Source organism: Hesperophylax consimilis, chromosome 8 (genome assembly GCF_061612785.1).
Source record: "Hesperophylax consimilis isolate HC1 chromosome 8, BYU_Hcon_1.0, whole genome shotgun sequence".
NCBI lineage: Eukaryota > Metazoa > Arthropoda > Insecta > Trichoptera > Limnephilidae > Hesperophylax > Hesperophylax consimilis.
Genome location: NC_142843.1, coordinates 29,958,078 through 29,985,763, shown reverse-complemented (window position 1 = coordinate 29,985,763; position 27,686 = coordinate 29,958,078). Strand labels below are relative to the sequence as shown.

The window sequence follows — 27,686 nt, the reverse complement described above, 5'->3', positions numbered from 1 at the left end:
AGTCTACAGCTGTAGGGGTAGAAGTGTAGAAGGTAGTAGATGGTAGGTAGTAGGTAGTAATACCGCCTGACTATGCGGGACGCTCGGGATGGGGGGATACATCCGAACACAAGCCTGGAGCGGTGTAGCGTTGCTTCAGAATCACCGTAGCGTTTACTTTGCTACAACGCTACGGTTCATGTCCGCGTGTTTTCCTCGAAAACGGATACAAATTATAACTTGATTAAAAGATTTCACTTTTTTCTTAGCATCTTGTTCAAAAAGATCATCTTTTAAATTAAAATGATATGTTTTAGCTATTTCGTCGCAGTGCTGTCGATCTTAGGAACGTGCTGCTTTGATTTCGGTATGTTTAGCATTATTTTCTTAGTCTTAGATATTAATTTAATTTTATCACGTTTTCATGAAACTAGATTAATGTTACACCCAGTAGGCGGCTAAAAATAACATTTAGAAAAGAGGCGTTACCGTCGAAAAGTGTTGACGTTTCATAAAGATGTTTATACACACACTTGTTACCTACCTAATTGTTTGGGAATTTCTATTTGCGCAGGCATTACCTGTCTACATAACTGCGTATTTTTGTATTTTCTTAACATTTGTTATCATGATATGTTCACAGCATCTTTTATTTATAATTTCGCAAGAAATTTAGAATAAAATAATTGAAACGTTTTTTTTTTACCTTTATTAAAAATACCTGTACAAAATATTGTGTCTAAATAAGGCAATTGTACCTTTTACGAACCGATTTATAAATAAATATTCTATCATTAGCCCAACTAGTAATAAATAACAGATTAAAAAAATGTGTTTTCGTTTTCATCTCAAATTGCGCAATTTTCCTTTAGAGATAAATCGGCAAAGAATGGTAAATATTTTCACGCTTTCAAATTGTAAAGACGCTGGGTTTATCGAATTACCGGTAGCGGGGTAGAGGATAGCAAGTCGCAGATAGCAGGTAGTAGGTAGGTACCAGATAGCGAGTTGCCGATAGTGTAGGTATTACCTATAACATTGTACCTATGTCAGAAAGTAAGGGGGAAGTTACGGAATATTGCCATCTGATCCTCATCCGTTTACTCCCGTTATTGGAGATGAACGAACCGATAAATTAATAGCCTTCCGCTTGTTTTGATTGAATCTATCTATTCTTGGCTCTCTCGATTGCAGAGGGAGTTTTCTCGCGTATTTTTCTCAGTTTTTTTATCAAGTGGAAATCATTTGTATTGGAGTCTGGTCAAATGATTTTATTTTAACGTTGATACGTTTTTCTTAGTAAAACTTCACGTAAAGATTTAAAATAAATTATTGCTTCGTAATTTAATAATAATAATGCGACATAATTTTTACACGATATACTTGATTCTTACTTTTTTTCATATCTCTATTAATGAAATTTTTTGAACTCCGCAATTGAAAATGTTATTTATTAAATTCAGTGGTGGCTATATTTAATCCTGATTAAATAAATATTGATAATTTTACAATCTCATATTTTACCTAACCTTTATCTAACTTCTTTTTTACCACTTATAATACATACAGTACATATTCATCAGAGTAATTTAAAATTAGAAAATCAATGAAAATAAAAAACCATTTCCTCAATCATTTTCCACTTATGATACTAGTTCATATTCATCAGAGTAATTTAAATTTTGAAAATCAATGAAAATAAAAAAACATTTCCTCTATCCTTTATTATTGTATAGTTTGGAATGCCAATCTTTATTTTTTTAATGTTCTTATTTTGTCCTGTCCTGCCGTTATTGTTATTCTTTATTTTATCATCGCTTTGTATAAACTTAAATTATTAGATCCGTATTGGGTAAGGCGCACTGTATCAATAATTTTAAGAACATGACCTATAATACTGTATTAACGTTTTAAGTTTGTTATTTAATTCATATTTGAAGAAAAATTACACTAAATAAATGCTATGTTATTATTATTAAAAAAATATATCTGAAATGATTGCTACGCCTGGCTTATTTTGAAGAGGCAATTTGTTTAGCTTCGGAGCCATGTTAATTGCAAAATCCGGTAAGCGACGGGTATAGAAAACCAGGAAAATAGTAAACAAATTTGTGTAATAATTGTAATTAAGATAAATATAATTTTAGTAAATACAAATAGGTTACTTATGCCATTTTTACCTGTAAAAACGCCAGGTTCGTCGACGAATTTATTTTAGTAAATTCTTTTTTTACCACAGAAAAACCTTTAAATGTACATAATACTTGTACATTCATTTTTATATAATAAATACTAAGGACGGGTTGTTTCGGAGAATTTGAACAATTCATCAAATTTCAACGTTCATTTTCAAGTTCTGTGAAAGATTTTTTCAAGTTCTGTTTTTATTTCAGTTTTGTCAAGCAACTAGCCTACAATGATATAATAACAGAACTTGAATAAGTCTTTCACAGAACCCGAAAATGAACGTTGAAATTTGATGAATTGTTCAAATTCTCCGAAACAACCCGTCCTAATAGTTACTAGTTCCGTGAATAGTAGTAGACCTCGCGGCCAAAATAGAACGTTTCTAATATTATATTTACTATATTTTCTTTACTTAAATATATTAAAAACAAAATTTCCTCTGAAAGCGAAGATTTGTTAATAGGTAGGTACTTAAAGCCTACCTACTTAATTAATAAACACGACGATTCGAAAATCGATCACATTTGAAAAAATAATAATTTCTGAGCCACTAAACCAAGGCTGCCCAACCCCAGGCCCGCGGGCCACAATGTGGCCCGCGAACGAATTATAAGTGGCCCGCGTGAAACATTTTCAAAAAACCCGCCAATCCGCCAATTTGAAAAAGTGTCGCGGGCCCGCGGTAAAACAAACAATGCAGCTTGCGCGCGGTCACCAGTGTTGCCAACGACGGCGATTTATCGCTATTTAGGCTACTCAGAACGAGAATCAGCGACGAAAAAATCTAACCTGTTGAACTTACTTTTGAAACAATACACCGGTTTTCGACATAATATTTTTTGCGTCGAAATGGAATCCTGTAGCCACCCCCCCCCCCCCCCCCCCCCTCCCCATGGATTTAAAATATTTTGTGTTTTATTTTATTACTTATTTAGATTTTTTTTGTGGGGAATTATGTTTTATAGAAATTCTCTAACAACCCCCCCCCCCCCCCCCATGGAAATAGGAACCGTCAGGTAGTCAGGTATTCAGTGGCCCGCCAGTGATTCAAAATCGTCAATTTCGCCCAACTGCTAAAAAGGTTGGGCAGCCTTGCACTAAACCATCGTTTGCTGGCGCGAAATTTTCGCCGTGCGTCAGCTGATTCTGTTTTCGTACTTACTTGTTTTTTTGTAAACTGTATTTTTTCAAGTGTATCGTCTTACCAGACAGTGTTTATATATTTTTTTTGTAAAGGTAGTATATAATTTTTTTAGCACGGAGAAAATAAGTATTGCTGATGTATTAAAATCCCGTTAAAAAGTAGATAGCATGCCATTTCCTAATAAACTATTAGTTCTTTCGTAATTTATCAGAACATGTGTTCATCCAGCTGCGTTTATTCTGTTATTATATAATGACGAAATGCGAAAATATTAGAATTTTCTTGAACACGTGTTCAAGAAAAACGTGACATCGCCATAAAACATTCGTGTTTTACTGATAGTTTATTAGAAAATCCATCAATTCACTCGTTAAAGGCCTACAGTCCCATTTTTAAAAGGAATGTTAATAATTTGAAGAGATTTTTAATAAAGTAGCAATTTATATCTGTAAATTTTCTAGGCGTATGCAGAGAAATGTTTTTTTGATTGTGCCTATCGGCTACTGCGGCGCACAATGGTAAAAATGAGTACCATCTTTTAACCGGAACCGGAACCGGGACGTAAAAAACAAATTTATAGAAAGACGAAATGCAAAACGCTCGAGTAGTCCGATTTAAAACAGGACTTCGTTACACTCCGTCAATTATTAGATGGTAGGTTAGTCATAATAATGTTTCTCAGTTCATTGGGCACGATCAAGTGAGGTGTTTATATATTAGACCGTTTAGTTTGCACAGCAGATTGAGTTCATTAGAATTAGGGGCTTCGCGGTTGACTAGCTACGAGCGTAGGTACCGACGAGTATTTAGCACTTATCATCAATGCATCGGCTTTTAAAACGAGGCTTTTATCGGCTTAGGAAAACAAAAATTCATATATTTTTTTGTTTTATTCGCTCTTCAACATAACGTCTTCATTAAGTTCACTACACGTAGTATTATTTTCTTTTCACTTTATTGTACTCAATTGTAGTGTGTTGTATGTCTATAAAATATGATGATGTTTATCTCGAGTTAATTGCAAGTAACCTAATATACAATACTGCCGCAATGGGTGGAACCAGAGTGTTATACTTGAGATGAGGAGCAATACTTTATCACAAATATGCGAACACCTCAGCACAGTTAGTAGTGAGGTGTTGACAAAACACTACTACTAACCTATTTACATACAGTTTTTGGTTATTAACATTTTCTGTACATAGTATGTGTTAACTATAACCTGAACCATCTGTAATACATATGTACGAGAATAGACATTAATAAATAAATAATAAAAAAAGATAATGCGCAATAAATTCAAGTTAAAGAAAATTAAATAAGTAGGTAGGTACCTTAATTAATTATACATTATAAGTTTAGATAATCAAAAATTTCGTTGAAGCTATGAACTTTTTCAATTGGATAGAATATAATGGATGCAATTTTATACTTTATTAGATAGAGTAAGAGCATCTGTGTAAAATACCTCCAACTACAATTAACATAGCGCATTCCACTTCTCCCCCAACTAAAATTGCCTTTTTTAATCCGTTTTATAGAGCACTAGTTTTACCATGCGGCTTGCCAGACTTATTTTTTTCTTATAAAACAAACAATATGGCGTCTTGGATAGTCGTGGATATTATTTCAACGCTAATAATCTCATGGTGGATGTAATGTTGCGAACTAAAAAGAGTTACGTTAATCGGGATAACCTAGTAATTCCAACGGGAAAAAATGCGTAAATATCATATCCCAAGAGATGGCTTTGCGAGGTTTTGCTGCTTCAGATATCGATGAGGATTTTCTTCTTTATATGTATTGTCAGGCGATAGTTTGTCAGTTGTTTCAATATTTGGTCTATAAATTTCCAATGATATTCATCGTATCTTTATTAGCGTTTTTTGGGGCTAGGGTGTACGGGGGTATAAATAAACTAGCGATGGTAGACTGTAGCCTGCACAGATCGATAAGTGAGATGTGAGATGGTGTGGAAGTGAGGAGGTGGTGAAGATAGGGAGGGGGAGTAGTGTTTGGGAGAAAGAGTAGTTCGGCTGATTAGAACTCTGACCTGTCTACTATCTTTTTGTGTAGAGCGATTGTTGGTAAATTATGAACCCAATATCTAATTGTCATAACCACTCAGGGAACTTGACCAATCAGCCTTCACGTTTCATAAACCAAGTTATCATTTTCATCAAAGACATTGTTATTTGTAGGTGTATTTAGTTAAATTTGGATGTTTTTTGAAACATGACAATAATAGTGTTTCAAAAAGATTAACAGAACTAAACTAATTTCTGTAAACCTGTCATTTAGCTAATAAGCTTGGTATTTTTTTTTAAACACAAATAACTTTGTTTAAATCACTTTAATATATATAACCTCTACACTCATAAACAATGTTCACCTCATCAGGAGCAAGTATATTGTATTGTATTCTCGTACTTTGTATATCTCGCGCGACGGTACGCCAGGTATATGTTGATCCGTTTGCATTTGTTGATCCACCCCGGATATGTTGATCCATTACCCAAGCTGGCATACTTATGTAAATCCCTATAGATCAACTTGTGTTATCGAGATTTAGCTGTAAGCCACGCCCATTTTTCAGTCGCATGTACATTTTACACAATTTATTTTGTTGATCTTTATATTTCTGACAAACTTGACGGCTTGCATGCGTTGTAACTTGTAACCGCCAATTTCACGCTCGTTGTCGCGTACTTTTTAGATCCTGTTAGAACATCCATATTCTATGAAAATGACTTTATACTTAAAGAGGATAGACTGCCTCACGAGTATTTATATTGAAATGGAACTTTCGCAAACGTCAAATCCATGCTTAAAAAATCTTTTGAACTTGATTAAACAAAAATTTAACTTTAATGCATCATTTACTACGTTTCGTGACTTACCAGGGGTGCCCGGGTTCATGGGGTGAGGTTTGTCTAGGTCATTTTATATGAGAAATTTTGAACTTTGATTGAATAAAATTTTCTTTTAATGTATCTTTTACCATCTCTGCCGACGTAAGTTTCTTGTAATGATTAATTTAAAACAAAGCGTAATATCCATAATATGTGCCTATTAAAATTGCGGCGATTAGATTGGTGAGAATTAAATTGGTCAAATTTTAAATAATTATTGCTAAAAAATTTATTCTAATTTGTTTTTTATTAAACATGGCTAAAGTCATTTCAAGTTACAATTCCAACCAACGATGTTTTAGAATATGTTCGTCAATCAACAGGAGCCATAATGTCTGTACATCAGAGCCCTCAAGAATTATTACAATTATGTGTACCGCCGCCCCGGGAACCTTTTATTAGATAACCAATAACCCTACCATAGGTCACCGCCAACGTTTAGCGAGATTGTTGTTTATTTCTTGTATATTTTTACATCATATCCACACAGGAGGCCCTAAGGAAAATCGTAACCCTCAGGGCCTATGTCATCTTTGTGAATGCTGTGTTGGGGGAATTTTTAAGGAAAGGAAGGAGAGTGAGTTCTGGGAAGTAAATAGGTTTGATGGGTGGGTAGTAATTTGGGGGTCAGTGTGTTCGAGTGATATACATAAGAATCTAACTCTCCTAAGGCGATGCGTTGAAAGAGGACTCATCGATCCGGCCCACCACGCAGTTATTAGGCAGGCGCATCCGCCGCCAAGCCCCTAACACACCTCACCCCATAAACTCGGGCACTCCTGCTAAGTCACCAAACATATCAAACAACTTGGGGTGACCTATGGCAGAAGTGTGGGTTATCCAATAAATGGTTCCCGGGGCGGCGGTACTCATACCCTCCTCCCAAATTGTAATAAACGTCTACTTTCAAATGCAAAAAAATAATTTAAAACGTACCTAAATGACGGCCTCCGTTATCGAGGGGTAAGGCTCTCGACTAGCAATCCGAAGTAAAAATAAATTTTACTAAAATTAATTTGTACTATTTTACAATTAGTGTTTGGTAACCATATCTGAATAGCCAGGTACTCTCCCACCTTCCTCCTCGTCATCTCCTTCGAGGTCCACATTACCTTCAGTCTCACAACAACCCCAATTGGGGGTGCAATAGTCTCACTGGCTCCAGACGGGAGCAGTTGGGACTCTGTTGCGGTATTCACAATTTTTTTTTAAAATGAAAACAGAAATATTGTCAATATTATAATTCCTACAAAAGCTACAGCTAGTTTCGAGAAGTTGAATAAAATGTTTTTAGCATAAACATGGCAAAATAGCAATATTATATAATATAGACTAATATTAGACATTAATACATCAATGAATAACATTCATTAAAAATGACCACCCAACGGGAGGCTGATTTGTTTCACAGTTTGTGGATGAACCGAACACACGTGCAGTGTTATACTAATACCAGCTAGAGGAGAGCGTAAAACACTTCAATATTTTGTATTTAAATTTTGATAATTCCTCGATGCTTCATATTAATGTTTCATAAAAAAATTCAAATCAAATCACACCACATCCAGAAAAAGAAGCCGATATGTTTTTATACACAAAAAATGTTTATTTGGATATTCTCTGTATGAAAACTAATTTCGTTAAAAAATAATACTGCATTGAAAATGTGATCAGACCTTCACTTCGTTGTTAAGACAATGCACCTGCGGACTGTGGCCGGAATGTGACAACACCCTGTTTAGAATACATTTCACCCATATAATAAGTTTAATTTAATTTGTCTTTGATAATCAACGGCTATGGACTATTTCTACGTTTTGCCACCGCGTTCCCGGATACTATTGATTACTAAATACGGCAAAATATTTCAAAACGACTTATTAACGATTCCAGAATGTACTTTATTCATAATTGTTTTAAAAAATTATCTGTTTCTTTAGACAATTTTTTTTTATAAAGTGCTTATAAATTACGTTTTATTACTTTATCCACTGGAGCGATTTCTGACATATTTTTCCAATATTGTGCAATATCTTAGTTTTACCTTTAGGTACATCATAGAGTGGGTACTTATTGAATCTAAAAATATGGGATAGTTGATTAAATCTAGGTTGTATTTATCCGCATTTAGTAGTTTATATTGTTTCTGTTTTAATGTTTTCGGGGGATGATTATACCGGTACAATTGACCCCGTACTACAACTAAACCCCAGTTTTTGTGAGTACAGCTCCCAAGTTTTATAAGCTCAAGTGTATGTCCGTCCGTAACACTTAGTCAATGTACTTATTTGTTCGTTGTCCTCTCTTTTCTAATGTGAAGTTGCTATTTCAATTTAAATGAATATATATACACATTGTTTGGGAATTAAATGACAAAATTAATTTAGTATAATTGTATTTGTAACCACCTTGTAGCTGTTTTTTTTAGTTTAGCCGATTTCCGGTCATATTGTTTTATAATATTAAATATGAGATGATTCTTTTAAATGCGAGTATAATTTTATTTAGCGAACTTTAAAATAAAATGATTTTTCAGGACTTTTTTTTCAAGAGTTGTGTGATTATAAAGTTAACGTTTTTTAAAATCCTGATAATATGTGATAATCGATAAAAGATGAGTGGATTCATTGGTTATAATAAGGGGTACGTAAATTTCGCAAATAAAAAAAATCGTGATTTCGCATTTAAAAAAACTCAAAATAGAAAATTTCGCATTTATTTCGCAAAGAAAAAATACACTGTTAAAAACTCAATTAAAGGCTAGCATTGTTGTAATTTCTACATTTTCATCTTTCATTGTTTGCCTGCGATCAGTTACGACAATGTTGTAGATACTAAAGTACCTCTCGGCATAAACACTATTGACAGGACAATTGTAGATACTAAAGTACCTCTCAGCATCAACACTATTGACAGGGCAATTGTAGATACTAAAGTACCTCTCGGCATCAACACTATTGACAGGGCAATTGTAGATACTAAAGTACCTCTCGGCATCAACACTACTGACAGGGCAATTGTAGATACTAAAGTACCTCTCGGCATCAACACTATTGACAGGGCAATTGTAGATACTAAAGTACCTCTCGGCATCAACACTATTGACAGGGCAATTGAGACATTGAATAGCTGCTTTTGCAAATCCAGGGGAGCAAGATTTTGATGTAACTAAAACTTGCATTACATCCACAGGAGCTTCTTGGCCGACCAATCGAAGAAATTGTCTGTGAAAATGAGAGTACCCGTCAATTAGTTCTTCTTGTGGTACACTTTTGAAAAACGGAATTTTTGCGAAGCTTTCCACTATGGAATTAGAATTGACAGAAGAAGAGGGCACATTTGCTGCTTCCGATGGACAAAATAATCTGCCAATGTGCTTGTAGCACTCATTTGTTGGATTCGCCCCCCCCCCCATGTGTACCAACAATTTATCCAAGCTCTTTTGAGCTGCTGTCTTCAACATCATGCTGTGATTGATAGAATTTTCGGTTGATAAAATATTCATTGTTTTTTCGCCAAAAGAGCCTTCACATTGACGCTGAAGAGAGGACTTCAAATCTTCTAATTTACTCCACAAAATGTGTGCAAACGAATAGTTTGAACCTTCTAAATTGTCAATTAGTTTCATAATTTTCGGACAGAATTCTGATACAAATGTAAGTTTAACTTGAATTTTACTGGTTAGAATGTCATTTTCAAAATATTCGTTGAGGTAAATAGTGCTAGAATTGTCGTCTTCGTATTCATTAAGAAAATCGATAATTTGCTGCATATACTCATTCAAATAAAACACAGATTTAAACCGAGAATTCCACCTGGTTACAACAGGCGTAGGGTAAAGTTTTGGAGTTAATTGTGGAGCATGCTGTCGTAGAAAGTTTAAAAAGGAACTTTTAATATTTCTAGAATGCAAAAAGGCTGACTTTGTCTTGGCCACAATAGAGTTCAGTTCCTTAAATTCTTTTATAAAAATGTCACCCACAAGATTCACTTTGTGCGCCCAGCATTGAAAGTGCAATGCATGGTCACCCAGTAGTATTTTTAACAAGTTGAAACATGCACCCATGTACCTTGCAGAGTCAGACACTAAACCATGTACTTGAGAGTATTGAATTTTGTATTCTTTCAAAGTATCAATTATTGCTTGAGAACAAGTGGAAGCATTGGCAGTGTCAAAAAATTTTTCACTTACTAAGAAACAAGACTGCTGTGGTTCTGAAGAGACAGTTTTAAGTAAAACTGCAAAGACACATCTGCCTTGTTTGTCAGAAGTTTGGTATCTTAATATATCTTATATCTTATATATATATCTTATATCGTATATCTTCTGATATCTACATAACTTCTTAGCTAAGCAGCAAACCTGAACTCGAATTTAAAGGCCCAATTGACTCGCGCCTACCAAAACACGATCCTGCAATCTACATAACTTCTTAGCTAAGCACCAAACCAGAACTCGAATTTTATGGCATATTTGCTCGCGCCTACCAAAACACGATGCCGCAATCTACACAACATCTTAGCGAAGCAGAAAACCATAACTCGATTTTTAAGGCGCAATTGCTCGCGACTACCAACCACGATCCTGCAATCTACATAACTTCTTAGCTAAGCAGCAAACCTGAACTCGAATTTAAAGGCGCAATTGCTCGCGCCTACCAAAACACGATCCTGCAATCTACATAACTTCTTAGCTAAGCAGCAAACCTGAACTCGAATTTAAAGGCCCAATTGACTCGCGCCTACCAAAACACGATGCCGCAATCTACACAACATCTTAGCTAAGCAGAAAACCATTACTCGATTTTTAAGGCGCAATTGCTCGCGACTTTCAACCACGATCCTGCAATCTACATAACTTTTTAGCTAAGCACCAAACCTGAACTCGAATTTAAAAGAATGGTTTGATAAAAACTTATTAACATTAAATATTGAAAAAACATATTATATAATTTTTAGTATAAACAAAATAAACCCTTTTATTACATTAAATATTAATATACATTCAAAAAAATGCATATCAAAAAAATCTACTTGCCAAAATAATGACTCTTTATCCATAGGAAATAAAAATGAAATTAAATATTTAGGTGTAATAATAGATAGTCAACTTAAGTGGAAAACTCACATAAACAATATCATTAATAGATTAAGAAAACTCATTTACATATTTATTAGTCTAAAAAATATACTTAACTTAAAAATTCTTAAAAATATTTACTACGCTCTAGCCCATTCAATAATACAGTATGTTATCGTTGCGTGGGGGGGAGCTTACAAATCATCACTTTTACCGCTAGAAATCACTCAAAGGCTGTTTATAAATTTTTAATAAAAAACCATCAGACTACCCAACCTTACAACTTTTCCAAGATTTTCAAGTCCCATCACTAAAAAATACATATACGAAAAATACGCTACTTCAAATCCACAAAGATCTGTATAAGAAGTCACACCATGCCATGGTTCGTGTCGAGAGCGATAGGCAAAATACAATGGGTCGCTTATGGACTCCATTAATGCATACCAGTTTTGCACAACACTATTACACGTACACTGGAGTGGTATGGTTTAATAAATTAACGACTGAGATGAGATTAGAACCGGACTTTAATAAATTTAAAAACAAAATTAACTTCACTACAATAAATAATTTAACGAATTAGAATGACGATGATATCTCACTATATTATTTTATAAATTATTGTATAAAAAAACTAAAATCTCTTCACTTTACATGTTTTTATGATTCTTTTTTTCTTCTATTTACATATGTATCTTAAGTTTTTATTATTTTCCCTTTACACACGAGTTTTAGACTCTTGTAAAGGTAAACATGTTAATTTTTATTGAAATATGTTCTTACTATGTAAATTTAAACATTATACTGTATTTTATAAAATAAAAAAAAAATAATAAAAAAAAATAAAAAAGGCCCAATTGACTCGCACCTACCAAAACACGATCCTGCAATCTACACAACATCTTAGCGAAGCAGAAAACCATAACTCGATTTTTAAGGCGCAATTGCTCGCGACTTCCAACCACGATCCTGCAATCTACATAACTTCTTAGCTAAGCAGCAAACCTGAACTCGATTTTTAAGGCGCAATTGCTCGCGACTTTCAACCACGATCCTGCAATCTACATAACTTCTTAGCTAAGCAGCAAACCTGAACTCGAATTTAAAGGCCCAATTGACTCGCGCCTACCAAAACACGATCCTGCAATCTACATAACTTCTTAGCTAAGCAGCAAACCTGAACTCGAATTTAAAGGCCCAATTGACTCGCGCCTACCAAAACACGATCCTGCAATCTACATAACTTCTTAGCTAAGCACCAAACCAGAACTCGAATTTTATGGCATATTTGCTCGCGCCTACCAAAACACGATGCCGCAATCTACACAACATCTTAGCGAAGCAGAAAACCATAACTCGATTTTTAAGGCGCAATTGCTCGCGACTACCAACCACGATCCTGCAATCTACATAACTTCTTAGCTAAGCAGCAAACCTGAACTCGAATTTAAAGGCGCAATTGCTCGCGCCTACCAAAACACGATCCTGCAATCTACATAACTTCTTAGCTAAGCAGCAAACCAGAACTCGAATTTAATGGCGTATTTGCTCGCGCCTACCAAAACACGATGCCGCAATCTACACAACATCTTAGCTAAGCAGAAAAACATAACTCGATTTTTAAGGCGCAATTGCTCGCGACTACCAACCACGATCCTGCAATCTACATAACTTCTTAGCTAAGCAGCACACCTGAACTCGAATTTAAAGGCGCAATTGCTCGCGCCTAACAAAACACGATGCCGCAATCTACACAACATCTTAGCGAAGCAGAAAAACATAACTCGATTTTTAAGGCGCAATTGCTCGCGACTACCAACCACGATCCTGCAATCTACATAACTTCTTAGCTAAGCAGCACACCTGAACTTGAATTTAAAGATGCAATTACTTGCGCCTACTAACCACGATCCTGCAATCTACATAACTTCTTAGCTAAGCAGCAAACCTGAACTTGAATTTAAAGATGCAATTACTTGCGCCTACTAACCACGATCCTGCAATCTACATAACTTCTTAGCTAAGCAGCAAACCTGAACTCAAATTTAAAGGCGCAATTGCTCGCGCCTACCAAAACACGATCCCGCAATACGCTCGCTCCTCATCTACGCAACAACTCGTGCCGTCTCTGTCTGTTTTGAACAGAGTTGTTATAATTGTTAGCGCCTTTGATCAACATTTGAAAGCACGTAACGTAAAAAGGTGCGAATGTATTTAATTTTCAAATTTCGCTTTTATCGCAAATAGAATGCAGATTTCGCTTTTATCGCGTCTTTTTCGTAAAACCGAAATTTACGTACCCCATTTATAATATATAGATCATTTTGTACGTCTCCATATTCAAATTCGATTGTATGATTTTTTCATGGAACACCTCTCACAAAAGCGCCCCTGTCTTTACACTTTAAATACAGAGAAACTATTTCGCCACCCAGTTGGGCAGCGTTGTGAGGCGGGTTAAGGTAGGGGCTGTAGAAGTGAATATATTAATGCGGGACTTAAAGAAGCCCGGATTATATGGAGGAAAAACAGATTCCGATCGCTCGTTCCAAATACGAGCCAACTTACGCAAAAACGAGTTGGAGAAACGACCCGTTCTCATAAAGACAACATCAACTTTACCGTGAACGTGTGTTTCGCCCGTGTTCGTCGAGTATCACGTACGTGCACGGTGCACTGGGGATCAATTCTGCTAGCTCCTTGAAACAGGCTCCAATAAAATACCTGATGAATAGACACAGCATACGTACATTGCGTCATACATGGTTTTACCGCACATGTATCTCAGGGATCTCATTCCTTTAGTATTCAGTCTACTTTCAGCCTTCTTTCCAGTTCCTTTCTTTGCCAGTTCCGTGCCTCACTTTCATATATTAGGGTAGGTACAAGCACTCCATTGTGGACTGCTAGCTTCGCTTCTTTGGACAGATTTTTGTTAGCTCCAACCGCGTTCAATCATCCATTAATTATCCATTTTAAATTATGACCCATTATAACCAAGAACCCGGCCTCCCCTACTAAGTCACGAAGCGTAATCAGGAGAGATGGTAAAAGATAAAGGTTCAAAATTTCCCATATAACATTATTCCTTTTGCCGTCATTTTGGATTTTTATGGCCAAAAGGTATCCCTCAACCAGTCTCTTTCGATCCGGCCCGCCACGTAGTAGGTGAGCAAACGCATCCGCCGCCAGGACCTAGACAAACCTCACACTATGAACCCGTGTACCCCTGCTAAGTTATGATTTTTTATGGATTTGATTTTTGCGAATGTTTCGTTTCAATCTAAATACGCATACATTTCTTATAAACAATTCAAGCAACAAACAGTCGAATGAACACGTCATTTTTATTTGAAACGGTTCCATCTCACAGTCATTTCATACGATATTCGACTCTAGACACTAATACTTTGAGTTCTTGAGAATATCACAAAACCAGATATAGGGACATAGATCAACTTTGTCTAATAACTTCTTACCTGGATCAACATACTACGGGAATAGATATATATATATATATATATATATATATATATATATGTGAGATCAACGTAAGTATGCCAATTTGGGTAGATCAACATAAATTTTGCATCTGATTTCCATACAAAGTTTCAAAATTTTATGAACAGTATATCATATGGTTTTTCTGGTAAACTGGCACCATTGATAATTATTTTACCACTGTTGCCAATTCATACAGATGTATTCCATAATAGCCAAGTTATATGGTGTTAAAGGTGGATCAACTTAGTCTATAACAACTTCTTACTGGATCAACATACTACGAGAAGAGGTCAATGTATATATATATATATATATATATATATATATATATATTAAAGTGATGTAAACAAAGTTTTTTGTGTTTTAATATAGTAAATAATGACATCACAAATTGATAAGCTTTCAGAAGAAATTTTCTTCGAAAGAAAAAAAAATTGGTCTGTTTGGCCAAATTTACCTTTAAATAATATTTATGCCTTCATAAATATACAGATGACGGATACTCTCCCCCCACATATATTATATTATAAGTAGGTAGGTTGGTAATCTGTTAAAGCTGCCAGTCCCTGCCCGGCAAGTCCTTGTCCGGTAAACTCGGATAAGCTGTTGTATTCAACCATGGACCTAAAAAGCCCTGGACAGAGCATAGTGCGATTTTGTATTCAAGGTGAGAGGAAATTGCCTGACAGCATACGAGAGTATGACATGATTTGTATGCAAAGTGGTGCATAATGAATTATTATAATTTTATTTTTTGATTATGATTATGATGGCTTATGATTTTTTGGGTATTTGATGAGACAAGAAATGGGATAAGTCATTAAAAAAATTTAAGTTGGTTTTGGCATTTTTCATACATTTTCCCCCTTATCCCGCGGTTTAGAATTATTCTTGAAGGCTTTTTAAGTTCACGTATTCAACAGAAACCAGTCACTTTTATTGAATATCTACAGTTGAAAAGAATTTTGTGCACCCTTAGAATAGAATAGGCTAAAGTTGAGTAACAATCATGAACCTACATAAGTGGCCCCGGTCAGAGAATTAGTGCGATCTTGTATGAATGACATCAAAGCCAAATCAAGGGTGAGGGGAAAATGCCTGGCAGCCATCTGGAATGACAAACTTTTGAAACAATTTGTACGCAATATATTGTTAATTTTCTTTTAATGTTAATACATATAACAGTTTGTGTGTTTCGTGAGACGGAAATGGGACATGCCATGATAAAATTAAATAGATAAAGCATTTTCATACATATTCCCCCTCACCCCGTGGCTTCAAATTCCTCGAATTGTCAAATAGCTCTTTCCAGGGCCTTTAAAATTTAAAATTTAAGATGGCAACATTGTTGTAAAAAAGAAAAAGTGTTGGTTTATAAACATGGTTATTGCGGGGTAGGCCTCACATATTTGGCACTTAGAACTTATTTGTTAGACATATATATTAGATGTACCTAGTAGGTACTTACGATTGATTCTTGTTCCAGTGTCACTTTCGCAGTCCACCCTCTCCTGCTACCAGTGTGTCGTGTTCACTAACAAAGAATGTGCTCCGGAGTTTCTTCTTCCCTGCCCCCTCAGCTCTTCGGATCGGTGTGTCACTAATATTAGCAAAGACAGTAAGTTATATTTTATAAGTTAATTTTAATCAATGTTGTTTCCACTAACAATTGCTTTCTAACAATTCCGTTTTTACCATTGAATTATGTTTAAATAATTTAATATCGGTTGTGATGGGATGTGAGTACGTAACATCCTAAAATAAAAATAAAATACTTTTTAATATTTCAGTAAATAATGCAATGAATTTATGCCGCCGTTCTTACAATAGTTGGTTATGTAACGGTCAGCATAGTTGCCTTCCAAGCAGTTGATCGGGGTTTGATTTTCAGCCGTGGAAATTATTAAATTTTCTTTTTGAAATGTGTTTTTTCACAGTTTTGCGCTAGTATTACAAAATAGCCGATTCAATTGGCTAAAGCAGTGATCCACAACCGGCGGTCCATTTATTTTAGTTTTTTTTATCCTGCCTACTGCCCTTTTCGTGCGGCTCGCTTAACTAGACAAAATAAATTTAAATCAACAGCATTCATTTCTTGGTTTGACCTTGAGCCTAGGAGAATTAATGACCAAACTTGTTAGTATTCTATATTTTTGATCAGCCGTAAAAATTACAAAAAAAATATGTTCTTTGTAATTTGATATTAAAAATCGACAGCATTTATTGGTTTCAACTTGACCTGGAGATGGAAAAAATTTCTTCTATTATTGCTTTATTACATGTTTATCGTTTTATAAAATACAAAAAGGTTACTCAACTAAATTTTATTTGAAAAACCCTGAAGTGCCAGTTATTTTTTAAAGCTATTTATAGATATACACCTACTGGCTCCTAACTACCACACGGCAGAACAGATGTTCTTGCACAACATAGCATTACACGAGGAATGGTGCTGTTGAATGAAATTTTTGAATCAGCGGATGTATTTAATTCCTCTGTAAATACCCTTAAAACTTATTTTGCATGGATGTTAAGGATGTCAGAATTCGAATATTGTACAGTAATTTGATGAAAAATCTGTATTACCTACAGTAAAAAAATTAAAAAACATTTGTATCTCTTGTACAGTATCATTTTTATTATTTGTTTAAATAGATAAACTAGCTACGCCATTGACTTGAAAGTTAGCCATGTCAAGCCGTAGGTATGTAGGTACTCTACATTTTGCGGCCCGCGAACATATTGAACTTCCGGCTAAAAATGTTGTCCATCACTGGGCTAATGCTAGTATTAACAGTTTAAACTGTTTAACTTATTTAAAACAGCCTGTAGCAATGTCACATTTTTTTACCACGATAATGGACATGCGAGCTTCAAAATCATTGAAAAAATCTCAGCTTTTCCACATTATATTTCCAATACTTGTGCCTACCTACACGTAGGATTGTAGGATCGTATTAGTTCTACAAAAAATATATTGTACATGTTTTAAGTTTTACCTAGAATATACTAGGTATCATCTTCTCTTTCTTTTCACGCGTTTTCTGGCGTTCAGCTTTGGACACGTGTCTTCAATGTTTTTAGTTTTGTCGATTCTTGGCGGCTATCACCCAGGATCGATTTTATGCGGGCGCAATTGGAGCAGTCCGCTCCGGGCGTCGAATTGCCAAGGCACTGATAATACGAGTCCTAACACATCACCCTTGAGATTATTTTTCATAAAAATGGCGCTACACAAAATACAAATCATCCAAATATGATTGATTCGAGTGATCACCTACCCACCACCCACTACTTACTTCCTTACCGACCCTGTTCTGACCTATCCAAAACCAGCAGTTCTCTTAACGACACCAGTCCATCCAATCTATGAGCAACTTCTTTTTCTTTTCCACAACTAAGGGCGCAAAACGATAATATTTGCATTTCAATTGTCATCTTTCAGTTGTGGGTACTATCATCCCACTTGCATAAACATTGTACAGTGACACTTTTGTATCTTGCCCCTAATCCATCCATTAGACTTTCTACATCGAGGAGCTTTGTTTAAGCAATTTTTCTCTCAGATTCTGATGAGAGTGAGAGTCCATGTTAGCTCGGTTGTGGGTAACCTCCCTGTCTCTCGTGATTGACGAGCAGTCCGCTCTGGGCGCTGACATGCCAAGGCGCTAAGGAGCAAGGAGCCAAAAGGCGCTAATAACATCTAGTACAGCACCCTTGAGGTTTTGCACCTGCTTATAACATAAATAGTGGATATAACGAAGCTCTCAGAAGCAAGGCTATTTTATGTATTTATTGAATACGGTTCCATTACAAAACAGAACAAATGGTGAAAAAAAACTAAGTAACCTGTTATTAAATTTAATCATGTTCTGGTTTGACACTGTTCAATTTTATCCGGTTGTGCTGCATGTGCTCAGAGGTGTTAGGCAATCCATGTTTTTTTTATATCTTGTATTCTAGTGACATTAAAGGGTCTATTGTTTTTTTTTCTTTCAGAAAAGCAGGGTTTTATGCTGAAGCGTGAATGCGGCCTGGGACCTTGCAGCTTCGACGATGAAGAAGCCAATAGGGGCCTGGGTTGGGGCAACTGCGACAGGAACAAGGAAGAGTTTTTCTGCGTCTCCTGCTGCAGGGAGAGTGGCTGCAATAAAAGTTCTACAATCAGACTCACGTCAAGTTTGACCATCGTGCTTTCTCAAGTCCTTATTTTACTCCTTTTAGTCCTTACATACTATTAAAAATATTTGTATAAATTATTGTTGAAAGCATTCTGGATATTATCGAATTTATTATTATCTTTTCATAATATGTATTTTTGCCTGTCTCTGCCAGCTTAATGGTATTAAAATGTTTGTTAAATTAAATAAAAACCGAGTTTTTTTATCTTCTACTGCAACCAAATACCCTAGAATATTAATAAAACGTCCAACTTCACTCCAATTCTTGTAAAATATTGGCAGTAATTAGTTAGGTATATTGCCTGGCAACTCTGGGCTCTAGAAGCGCTATTGTAGCATGGCATTAAATCCATCAATTTCATAAAATGTATGAAAGTAAATCAAGCCTCACAAGTCGTATCGCTAGGAGGCGCTAGTATAGCATACTGCCATCAGAATGCATGAGAAATGTGAGAAGTTGGAGGTTTTGTATACTGTTCTACAGTATTTTCCAAAGAACAATTTGTTTAAATTAAAACGTACCTACCTACCTATATATGAACATACTTATTTACGAAGTTGCAGACGTCACGTGGCGAGGGATACGAACTGCCGAGGTGGAAGAAAAACAAAAAAAACGTCAGAAGCACTAAAAGGCATCAAGATTGATGAGGATGGGTTTCAACTTTCAACACTGTTTTGAGAATTGGAAAAAATGTTTCTATGAGAGCATTGATTCAAACAAGGAGAACTTTGAAGGGGGTCAATGTTTGAACATGCAAAAATAAATACCTACTTGCCCTTTTTTATAAATATAATTCCTGTCTCGGAATTCCCCCTATTATGTGTGTGTGCCGATACCAATTCAATCAACTAACCTCGTGTAATTTTATTAAATCAAATCCCCCTTGCTGGTAAACATGGAAAAACATCACCCTATGTAAATTTTCCAAGCGTGCTGATGGCTATCTTGATTTCAATCAGCTTTGTTAAAATATAATATTATGTAAATCGCTGCCACTAATGTATCTGTACAATAAAATCAATACAAATTATTTTGCCCTGTCTAAATAGTCTCATATCCTAGGCTTTATGGTGCAGTTGTGCTTTTGAAAACGGAGACTCATTTATCATTGTCCGAAGAAGTTTGAAAAATTATCCACGATGGCATACGTTTATAACTTTTGCTTTTATTTTTCTTTGCGTCTGGGTGCTATAATGATTGGAGTTTTTTCGTTGGTAATACGCCTTGGAAACATGTCTTACGCAAAAACTCGCGAATTCCTTGATTTTGTGGACATTATTGTACATTACAAATTATACGTATACAGTGGTGTCATTCAATTTTTCATTAACAAAGCGTTTGCATTTGATCACATCGGCTTCAGTATTGCGTAATAAAAAAGAGAATAGTACTCGTAGTATTTTGTAAAATACAACACGTATTTCAGTAAAATACAACAACTTTATTTGCACCATCTATTTTATTAATGTGATGTAAATAATAAGTAGTGGTTAATTATATGTTAAACCTTTTTCAGCTTCAGGGCATTACTATGATAATATCGCTCAGCCTTGGTTTCAGTAACAAAGAAAATATTTCCAATCAGCTTGATGTCTGGAGCCAGGAAAATGATTTGATTTTCGCGACATCGACATTTAAAGCGATTGAAATGGGTACTTACATTGGCTTACCTGTGTTTTTTTTTCAATTTGTGGGTACTTACTAGACACAATGGTATCACCGGTTCGTAGAAAATACCGGACCTGTGCAGGCGCAATTGAAGCAGTCCGCTCCGGGCGGAGACTTGCTAAGGTGCCATTATACCTAGCACGGTAAGAGTTGCCTGATCCAAATTGAGCCTGGAGAAGATTGAATTTTGGCGCATTTTGAAAAATGTTAATTTCAATGTGGACCCAAAAGATGGCTTTATGAAACGTGCCACCTCAGAAACGTGCCATCTCGATTAGCTTGTTCCGGTGGCGCCTATTTATACGCTTAAATCTAGGTAGGCATGTAAATTGTCTCTCAAATAAACCATCAAATTGTTTTCAGATCCAGAGAAATATTTGGTCGCTTGTTTGACGTTTCACTTGTTTTATACGACATCTTGCATAACAATGATTTACGGAGCTTATGTTGTAAGTATATTATTGACCCTAAATGCAAACCTTCGTCGAATCGACTACGCCGACACACGATAATCAACATCGTATTTTTTTAATACGTTAACAGATGTTTTTTTAGAACTTTTTGTACACTAATTCGGCGTCTAGTACTAAAGATTAGTGCACTTTTTGATACACAAATTTTAAAACACTTACCCCAAAATATGTGTTTCTTGTTTCAGTGTAACACATATTTGCTGTACCCTTACCTTCTAAACGAGTTTCTGTGGGTTATTGCAATGTTTGCCCTACACGTAGTCGCCATGATGCTCATCAAACAGAATGTTATTAACTTGGGTCTAATTATTGGTTTCAGTGTAACACATATTTGCTGTACCCTTACCTTCTAAACGAGTTTCTGTGGGTTATTGCAATGTTTGCCCTACACGTAGTCGCCATGATGCTCATCAAACAGAATGTTATTAACTTGGGTCTAATTATTGGTTTCAGTGTAACACATATTTGCTGTACCCTTACCTTCTAAACGAGTTTCTGCGGGTTATTGCAATGTTTGCCCTACACGTAGTCGCCATGATGCTCATCAAACAGAATGTTATTAACTTGGGTCTCATTATTGGTTTAACCGTTTTAGGGGGATTTATTCTGTGTAAGTATTCTTTACTAACATTCCCATAGTATTATATACTACCGGCTTTTTCTTGATAACGCATTATGCTACAGTTTTACTAACTTATTTCTGGAAGCGGTTAAAAGAGTAACTATTGAATGATGTTTTGCACTTATACCCTTATCTACAGTGGCGATGCCCCCCACTGTACATATATGTGTGTAAACATTTTTTTTATTCCCAACGGGTCTAATTGGCAGGTGTTTTGGAAGCTCTGAAGAAATTAGAAAATACGCATTCAAATTAAAAATTAGGAAAAAAAAATTACATAATACTTTCTTGTGTAATAATGATGTTACATTACTTTACAGTGGGCCTCATTTACATGTGGATTTGCGTTTACAGTCTGTTGAAGTTGGTGAAAGATCTCGTAAAGGAAGTTGAAACGGAAAAAATATCTACGTTTCCACCAAAACCCGCTAAACCCAGTGTCTACTCAGTCTTTTAACTGACTTCATTTTATGTTGTTCGACGCAACCCCTGTGTTAATATATTTATTAGAATTTCTCGAATAAAGAATTAATATTTTTATTTAGAAGTATTGATTTTTATTACAAATATCTAGTACAAACCACCTATGGTGAAAATATCATTTTAAACACACACGAAACAACTCTAGAAGTCTAGCAACAGTCAGTTTACCTACTCAGGAATGTTATAAGTCGAATTAGGTTGTCCAAAAGCCTTGACTTGACGAACGTTAAAATATTTCTAAGGGCGAAGCTTAATGCCAAATCACTATTTCGATTAATCTTTACAACGAATTGGTGTACATTATAAATACCAAAAAATATGCTTTAGATAAATTGAAGGTTTGCCTATCGCGTGACAGTTTCACTTGATTGACTTTTTTATAAAAATTTTAATAAAATAAATAAAAACCAGTTTTTTTGCTTGAAATCGAACGTTTTTAGACTCCGTTTGTCAAGCGATTTTAATGCCTATTACCTACGATATAGGTAAGTTATACCAAGAATATACACATTTTTGGCTTGTAGCTTCCTCTAAAGTCGGGCTATAGCCTCTACTCAGGATCCGATTAGCAGGAAAACTTGCAGGACAGCATGTTGTTTATAGTGTGTTTTAACTTACATCGTAGTATCTCCTGACATTTCGAAGGGTTTTTTTAAATTCAAAGTGGTAAAATTGAAGCTATTCCATAGTATAATGCAACTCAAACAACTAGCGCGGCCGCATCGCGGCCGCGACTAAAATCATCTACATGCCAATTAACGTTTTTGTAAAAAGGAGTAAGTAGGAACTCATTTCAAATTTACGTAAAAGCAATGACAGTAAGGGCCCGTTCCCACTTCCGTTTTCAAATCGGAGGCGGGTCCCGTTTTAAAAACGGACGGCCAATGGCCCTGTTCACACTACCGTTTTAAAAACGGATCCGTTTTAAAAACGGACCATACTCTACGAAAAAAAATAATTGTCGATTCAACAAAAACATGTTATTTGCTCATTATTCAGTAATGGTGCGCAATGGACGACGATGAAGCTCTTGTTGTCATGTGGTACTTATTAAATAGAAGGAAAAAAGTGAAAAGAAAATTTTGGGTACACCCAATCATAGCCGAATGATTTTCTGTAGGAATTTTCCAAGTGTTAATTGGTGAGTTGAGAAGTGATGAACTAAAGTTCTTTAATTATTTTAGAATAATAATGATTGGATTATTTATATAGCGCCGTTTTCACCATGAAAAATCACCTCAAGGGCGCTTAATGGCTTAAGAGAATGTCTATCACTTCCTTTAACCATCTACTGGAATGAGTTTCAGAGAGCTTAACATATCAAAATACAAAATTGAGAAAGTGAATTTGTCCTGAAGAAAGGCTATCGATATTTTAAAGTAAGAAAACAATAAACACTCAAATATTTTGTATTATGTGTTTATTTAACTAATACGCTCTTCCGTGCATCTCATTAAAGCTTTAAAATTTAAAAAAAGTAAACTTAAAAAAATAAAAATAAAAATTTTGATGTACAAAAGTTGTGTACACCAAGTGTTTTGTTTTTATTTAGTTAAAGATAAAATATTACCATACTCTTTCTTCGACCAGTGGTATTAAATTTTCGGGATTTATTTCCTTATCCATTATTGTAGTTTTGATTTATTTAATTAACAAAATAACCAAATACAAGCACGCTGCGTGCCTGCTTCCTTGCGACATGGAGCGGGCGGGGAGGGGTCGGGGTTTGGCGGGGACTCTGCCGGAACGACTGGACGACAAGTGTGAACAGCTCCATACAACACTATGAGCGAGCGTGTGCCGACACGATTTGAAAACGGACGCGCTGCGTAGGCGAGCCATCCGACAAAAAATGTCGGATCCGTTTTCAAATCGTGTCGGACAAGTGTGAACAGCTCCATACATCCACTACAGCCGCTAGGGCATCCGTTTTTAAAACGGGACCCGCCTTGCGGCTGAGAGCAGGCGGGGAAGGTCATGGTGTGGCGGGGACTTGCTGGAACGACTAGGCGGCAAGTGTGAACAGCTCCATACAAAACTATGAGCGAGCGATTTCCGACACGATTTTAAAACGGACGAGCTGCGTTGGCGATCTATCCGACAAAAAATGCCGGATCCGTTTTAAAATCGTGTCGGACAAGTGTGAACAGCTCCATACATCCACTACAGCCGCTAGGGCATTCGATTTTAAAACGGGACCCGCCTCCGTTTTTAAAACGGGACCTGCCTCCGTTTTTAAAACGGAAATGGGAACGGACCCCGCCGAACTGCCGCGGCGTGAGCTACATAGGTACATCGATGACACCGTGTAGGCATCAGTGTACGGTCTTTGTCTGGCGATGTTTTGACGATAATCACAAATTCTAACGCCAACAATTAATTTCAGTATGAAATTTATATACTTATAAATAAAAAAAACCCCTAAATTAGTTAAACAGTAAATATTGATAAAAAAAATTTACTGGAATTCCTTACTAAAGAATAAAAAAATCTCAATCCAAAATGCACTAACCACAGGACGTTCAGCGCACAGATGACGTCACGCACTCTCCCGCTTCTTACCGCTCGGATTTCGATCGTTTTGGTGAGCTAAAATATATTCAAATTCAAAGAATTAATTTAATCATGAAAACGAACTTAAAAACACCAGTATTTAACTTTGACCCAGGAGCAGCTAAAGGCCCATTCCGGAAAGTAGGAGGAGGCTTAACCAATAATAGGGAGGAGGAGTTGGAGGAACTGCTGGGGAAACACTTTCCCGGTTACAAAAAGTTAGAAGCAAGGGACACCGGACTACCATCGATCCGAGTTACACGGGAAGGTAAGGATTGAGACACTGCGGCTAAAATAGTTACTCCCTCTAGAGTTAAATGGGCGATCAACGGGTTTGATCCATTTAAAAGCGCGAGAGAAGATAGAATCTTTCTGGCACTTCTACAGAGGGACCTAGTTACAATCATACTTCCTGTGACCAATATCCTGAGAGCATGCTGTGCCCTCGGATACATTTCCATATCATGGAAGAAAACAAGTGTAGTGTTCATACCTAAACCGGGAGAATCGACTATGACCAACCAGGCTCATTTCGCCCAGTTTAGTCTCACCCGACGGCCGGCATAGTCCAGTGGTAACGCATTGGACTGCCATTCCGAAGGTCGCGGGTTCGAACCCGGCGTGCGCAAATAAATTTTATTTGATTAATTTGTGTTATTTCACAATTAATTAATTAAAATAATATATAGTATATTTGCGGCACGTTCCAGAGTGGAAGATACTACCAGTATCGCCCTGGTGTAAGACCACCATTCAGAATTGAAACGTTGCTCCAAATGGCTTTAGCCGTGTTTAGTGACTAGATCTGAATAGCCAGGTACTTCCCCACCTTCCTCTTTTCCTTCCCCACTTACCTTCAGCCTCACAACATCCCCCAATTGGGGATGCCATAGTCTCACTGGCTCCAGACGGGAGCAGTTGGGACTCTTGTGAGGTATTCACTATGAAAAAAAAAAAAAAACTCATTTCTTCTAAAGACTACTAAGACTACTAACCACCAGAAGGTGGCTGAAGAACATGCTCTCAAGCCGGATACTCACGGTGACAAGGGGTGAGGTAAACATCAGAGTATTGGTGACACGAGGGTAGAGGGATAGAGGGAGGATAGAGCCTGGCGGTGGAAAACCTCATCCTAAAGCTCAACAACAGGGGCCTGTATACACAAGGGTATGCGGATGACATCGCGACCATAATAAGGTGGTGGGATGCACACACCAGTTAACACAACGGTGGAAGAATGGTGAGAAAAAACAGGTCTGTCAGCCAACCCAGACAAGATAGAACTGGTAATCTTTACTCGCAAACAGAAATTAGAGGGATGAAAGGAGTTAGAACCCTCAGACACGTTCAAGTACCATCATAGATGCCAAATTGAGCTGGAAAAGCTAGGTGGAAACTGCTGGCAGAAAGACATGTGCTCTAATGTGGGCAACTATGCGAATCTGCCTCAGAACGTGGGAACTCAAAACCAAAATGATAAAATGGCTGTACACAGCCGTTTTATAGCCAAGAATTATGCATCATGCATGTGGAGGAGAACAACACTGACAACAGTGAAGGCCACACTCAACCACATACAGGGAATTGCATGCAGAGGAATAACAGGTCAGGAACCATACGAACCACTCCAATACTAGTCATGCGATGGCGGCATCCTACAGGTAACAATGGAAAGGTCAATGGAGAGGTGAGTTGCCCAAAAAGAGTCACACGGAGATCGGAACAAGACAGAGATAAAACTAAATACTTCTTCAGACAGCAGTTTAGAGTAACTTACCCCACAAGGGTGAAATGGGACACGGTTCCAGGCCCTACCCACAAACATGAACTAATCTGGTACACAGATGGGTCCAAGATGAAGGAGGGAACAGGGGGCGGGGTCTGTTTACAAGGTTACAAGAGGGAACTTAGTTTACCTGTTGGAACACATTGCACTGTATTCCAAGCTGAGATGGAGGCCATTTTAGCTTGTCCCCTTGGGAACATATGCATCGGGTACAGAAATAAGAACATAACAGGCAACCCTAATGACACTGGAAAGTAGCCGATGCGACTCCAGACTGGTGATGGAATGCAATACCATTCTTGAAGAACTTGCTGCTATAAAATAACCCTTATCTATGTACCAAGATATAAAAGAATTGAGGGCAATGAGCGGGCTGATGGACTAGCGTGAAAAGGGGCTAGAGGGAGCCTCACCACTTGCGGGATCCAAGCCGGCCGTAGGAGTATCAGCTTGCCACACCAAAATACATATTGAAAGGTAGGTCAAATCCCGGCACTGGGAGGAATGGAAGAGGGCAACCGGAATGAGGCAATCCAGAGTACTCATAAACGGACCAGACCCAAAGCGAACCAGACGACTACTCAATATGGACAGAAACTCACTGAGGGAACTGGAAGGACTATTAACGGGCACTGCAATCTCAGGAGACACATGCAGTTGTTGGGAGTGTAAAACACCAACAGATGCAGGAAATGTGAAGAGAATGATGAGACTCCAATTCATATTTGGTGCTAAAGTCCCACTCTGTTGGGAACAAGGCTCAGATACATGGGCATCGGAAGACACATTGTAGAACCCGACTAAATAGCCACATATTCAATGACAACCCTGGTGAACTTTATAAAAGGGACCGGATTAGTGTTGAAGGAATGAGGTAAAATGGGAGATAGCACAAAGGGCCTATGGCCTAAATGCTTACGGTAACCTTACGTCAACCGTCCCCTCTATGAAAAAAATGTTTGAATTTGGATGTTGACATATTTTTTTAAATGGTCTCAAATTTCTTATTGGCGCAGTCCACTCAGGGCGTCGAACTGCCAAGGCGTTGTTAATAACTCACCTAACACATCGCTCTTGCGATTATTTTCAATAAAAACTTAAAAATAC

At 36.7% G+C, this 27,686-nt stretch overlaps 1 protein-coding gene across 1 annotated transcript; it reads left to right on the top strand.

Annotated features, from left to right (window-relative positions):
* Positions 1-54: 54 nt before the first annotated feature.
* LOC149421858 (uncharacterized) lies at positions 55-19,142 on the top strand. The gene is made up of 3 exons (XM_089634579.1): positions 55-346; positions 16,296-16,427; positions 18,809-19,142. The coding sequence occupies exons 1-3, from the start codon at positions 283-285 to the stop codon at positions 19,048-19,050; spliced, it is 438 nt and encodes a 145-aa protein (XP_089490705.1). The 5' UTR covers positions 55-282; the 3' UTR covers positions 19,051-19,142.
* Positions 19,143-27,686: the final 8,544 nt, after the last annotated feature.

What these genes read in the sequence shown, in the direction of transcription:
- LOC149421858 (XM_089634579.1), top strand. Translation starts at nt 283, where the DNA reads ATGATATGTTTTAGCTATTTCGTCGCAGTGCTGTCGATCTTAGGAACG. An exon ending in AACGTGCTGCTTTGATTTCG is followed by an intron (nt 347 to 16,295) that starts GTATGTTTAGCA and finishes TTCTTGTTCCAG; the next exon opens with TGTCACTTTCGCAGTCCACC. An exon ending in CACTAATATTAGCAAAGACA is followed by an intron (nt 16,428 to 18,808) that starts GTAAGTTATATT and finishes TTTTTCTTTCAG; the next exon opens with AAAAGCAGGGTTTTATGCTG.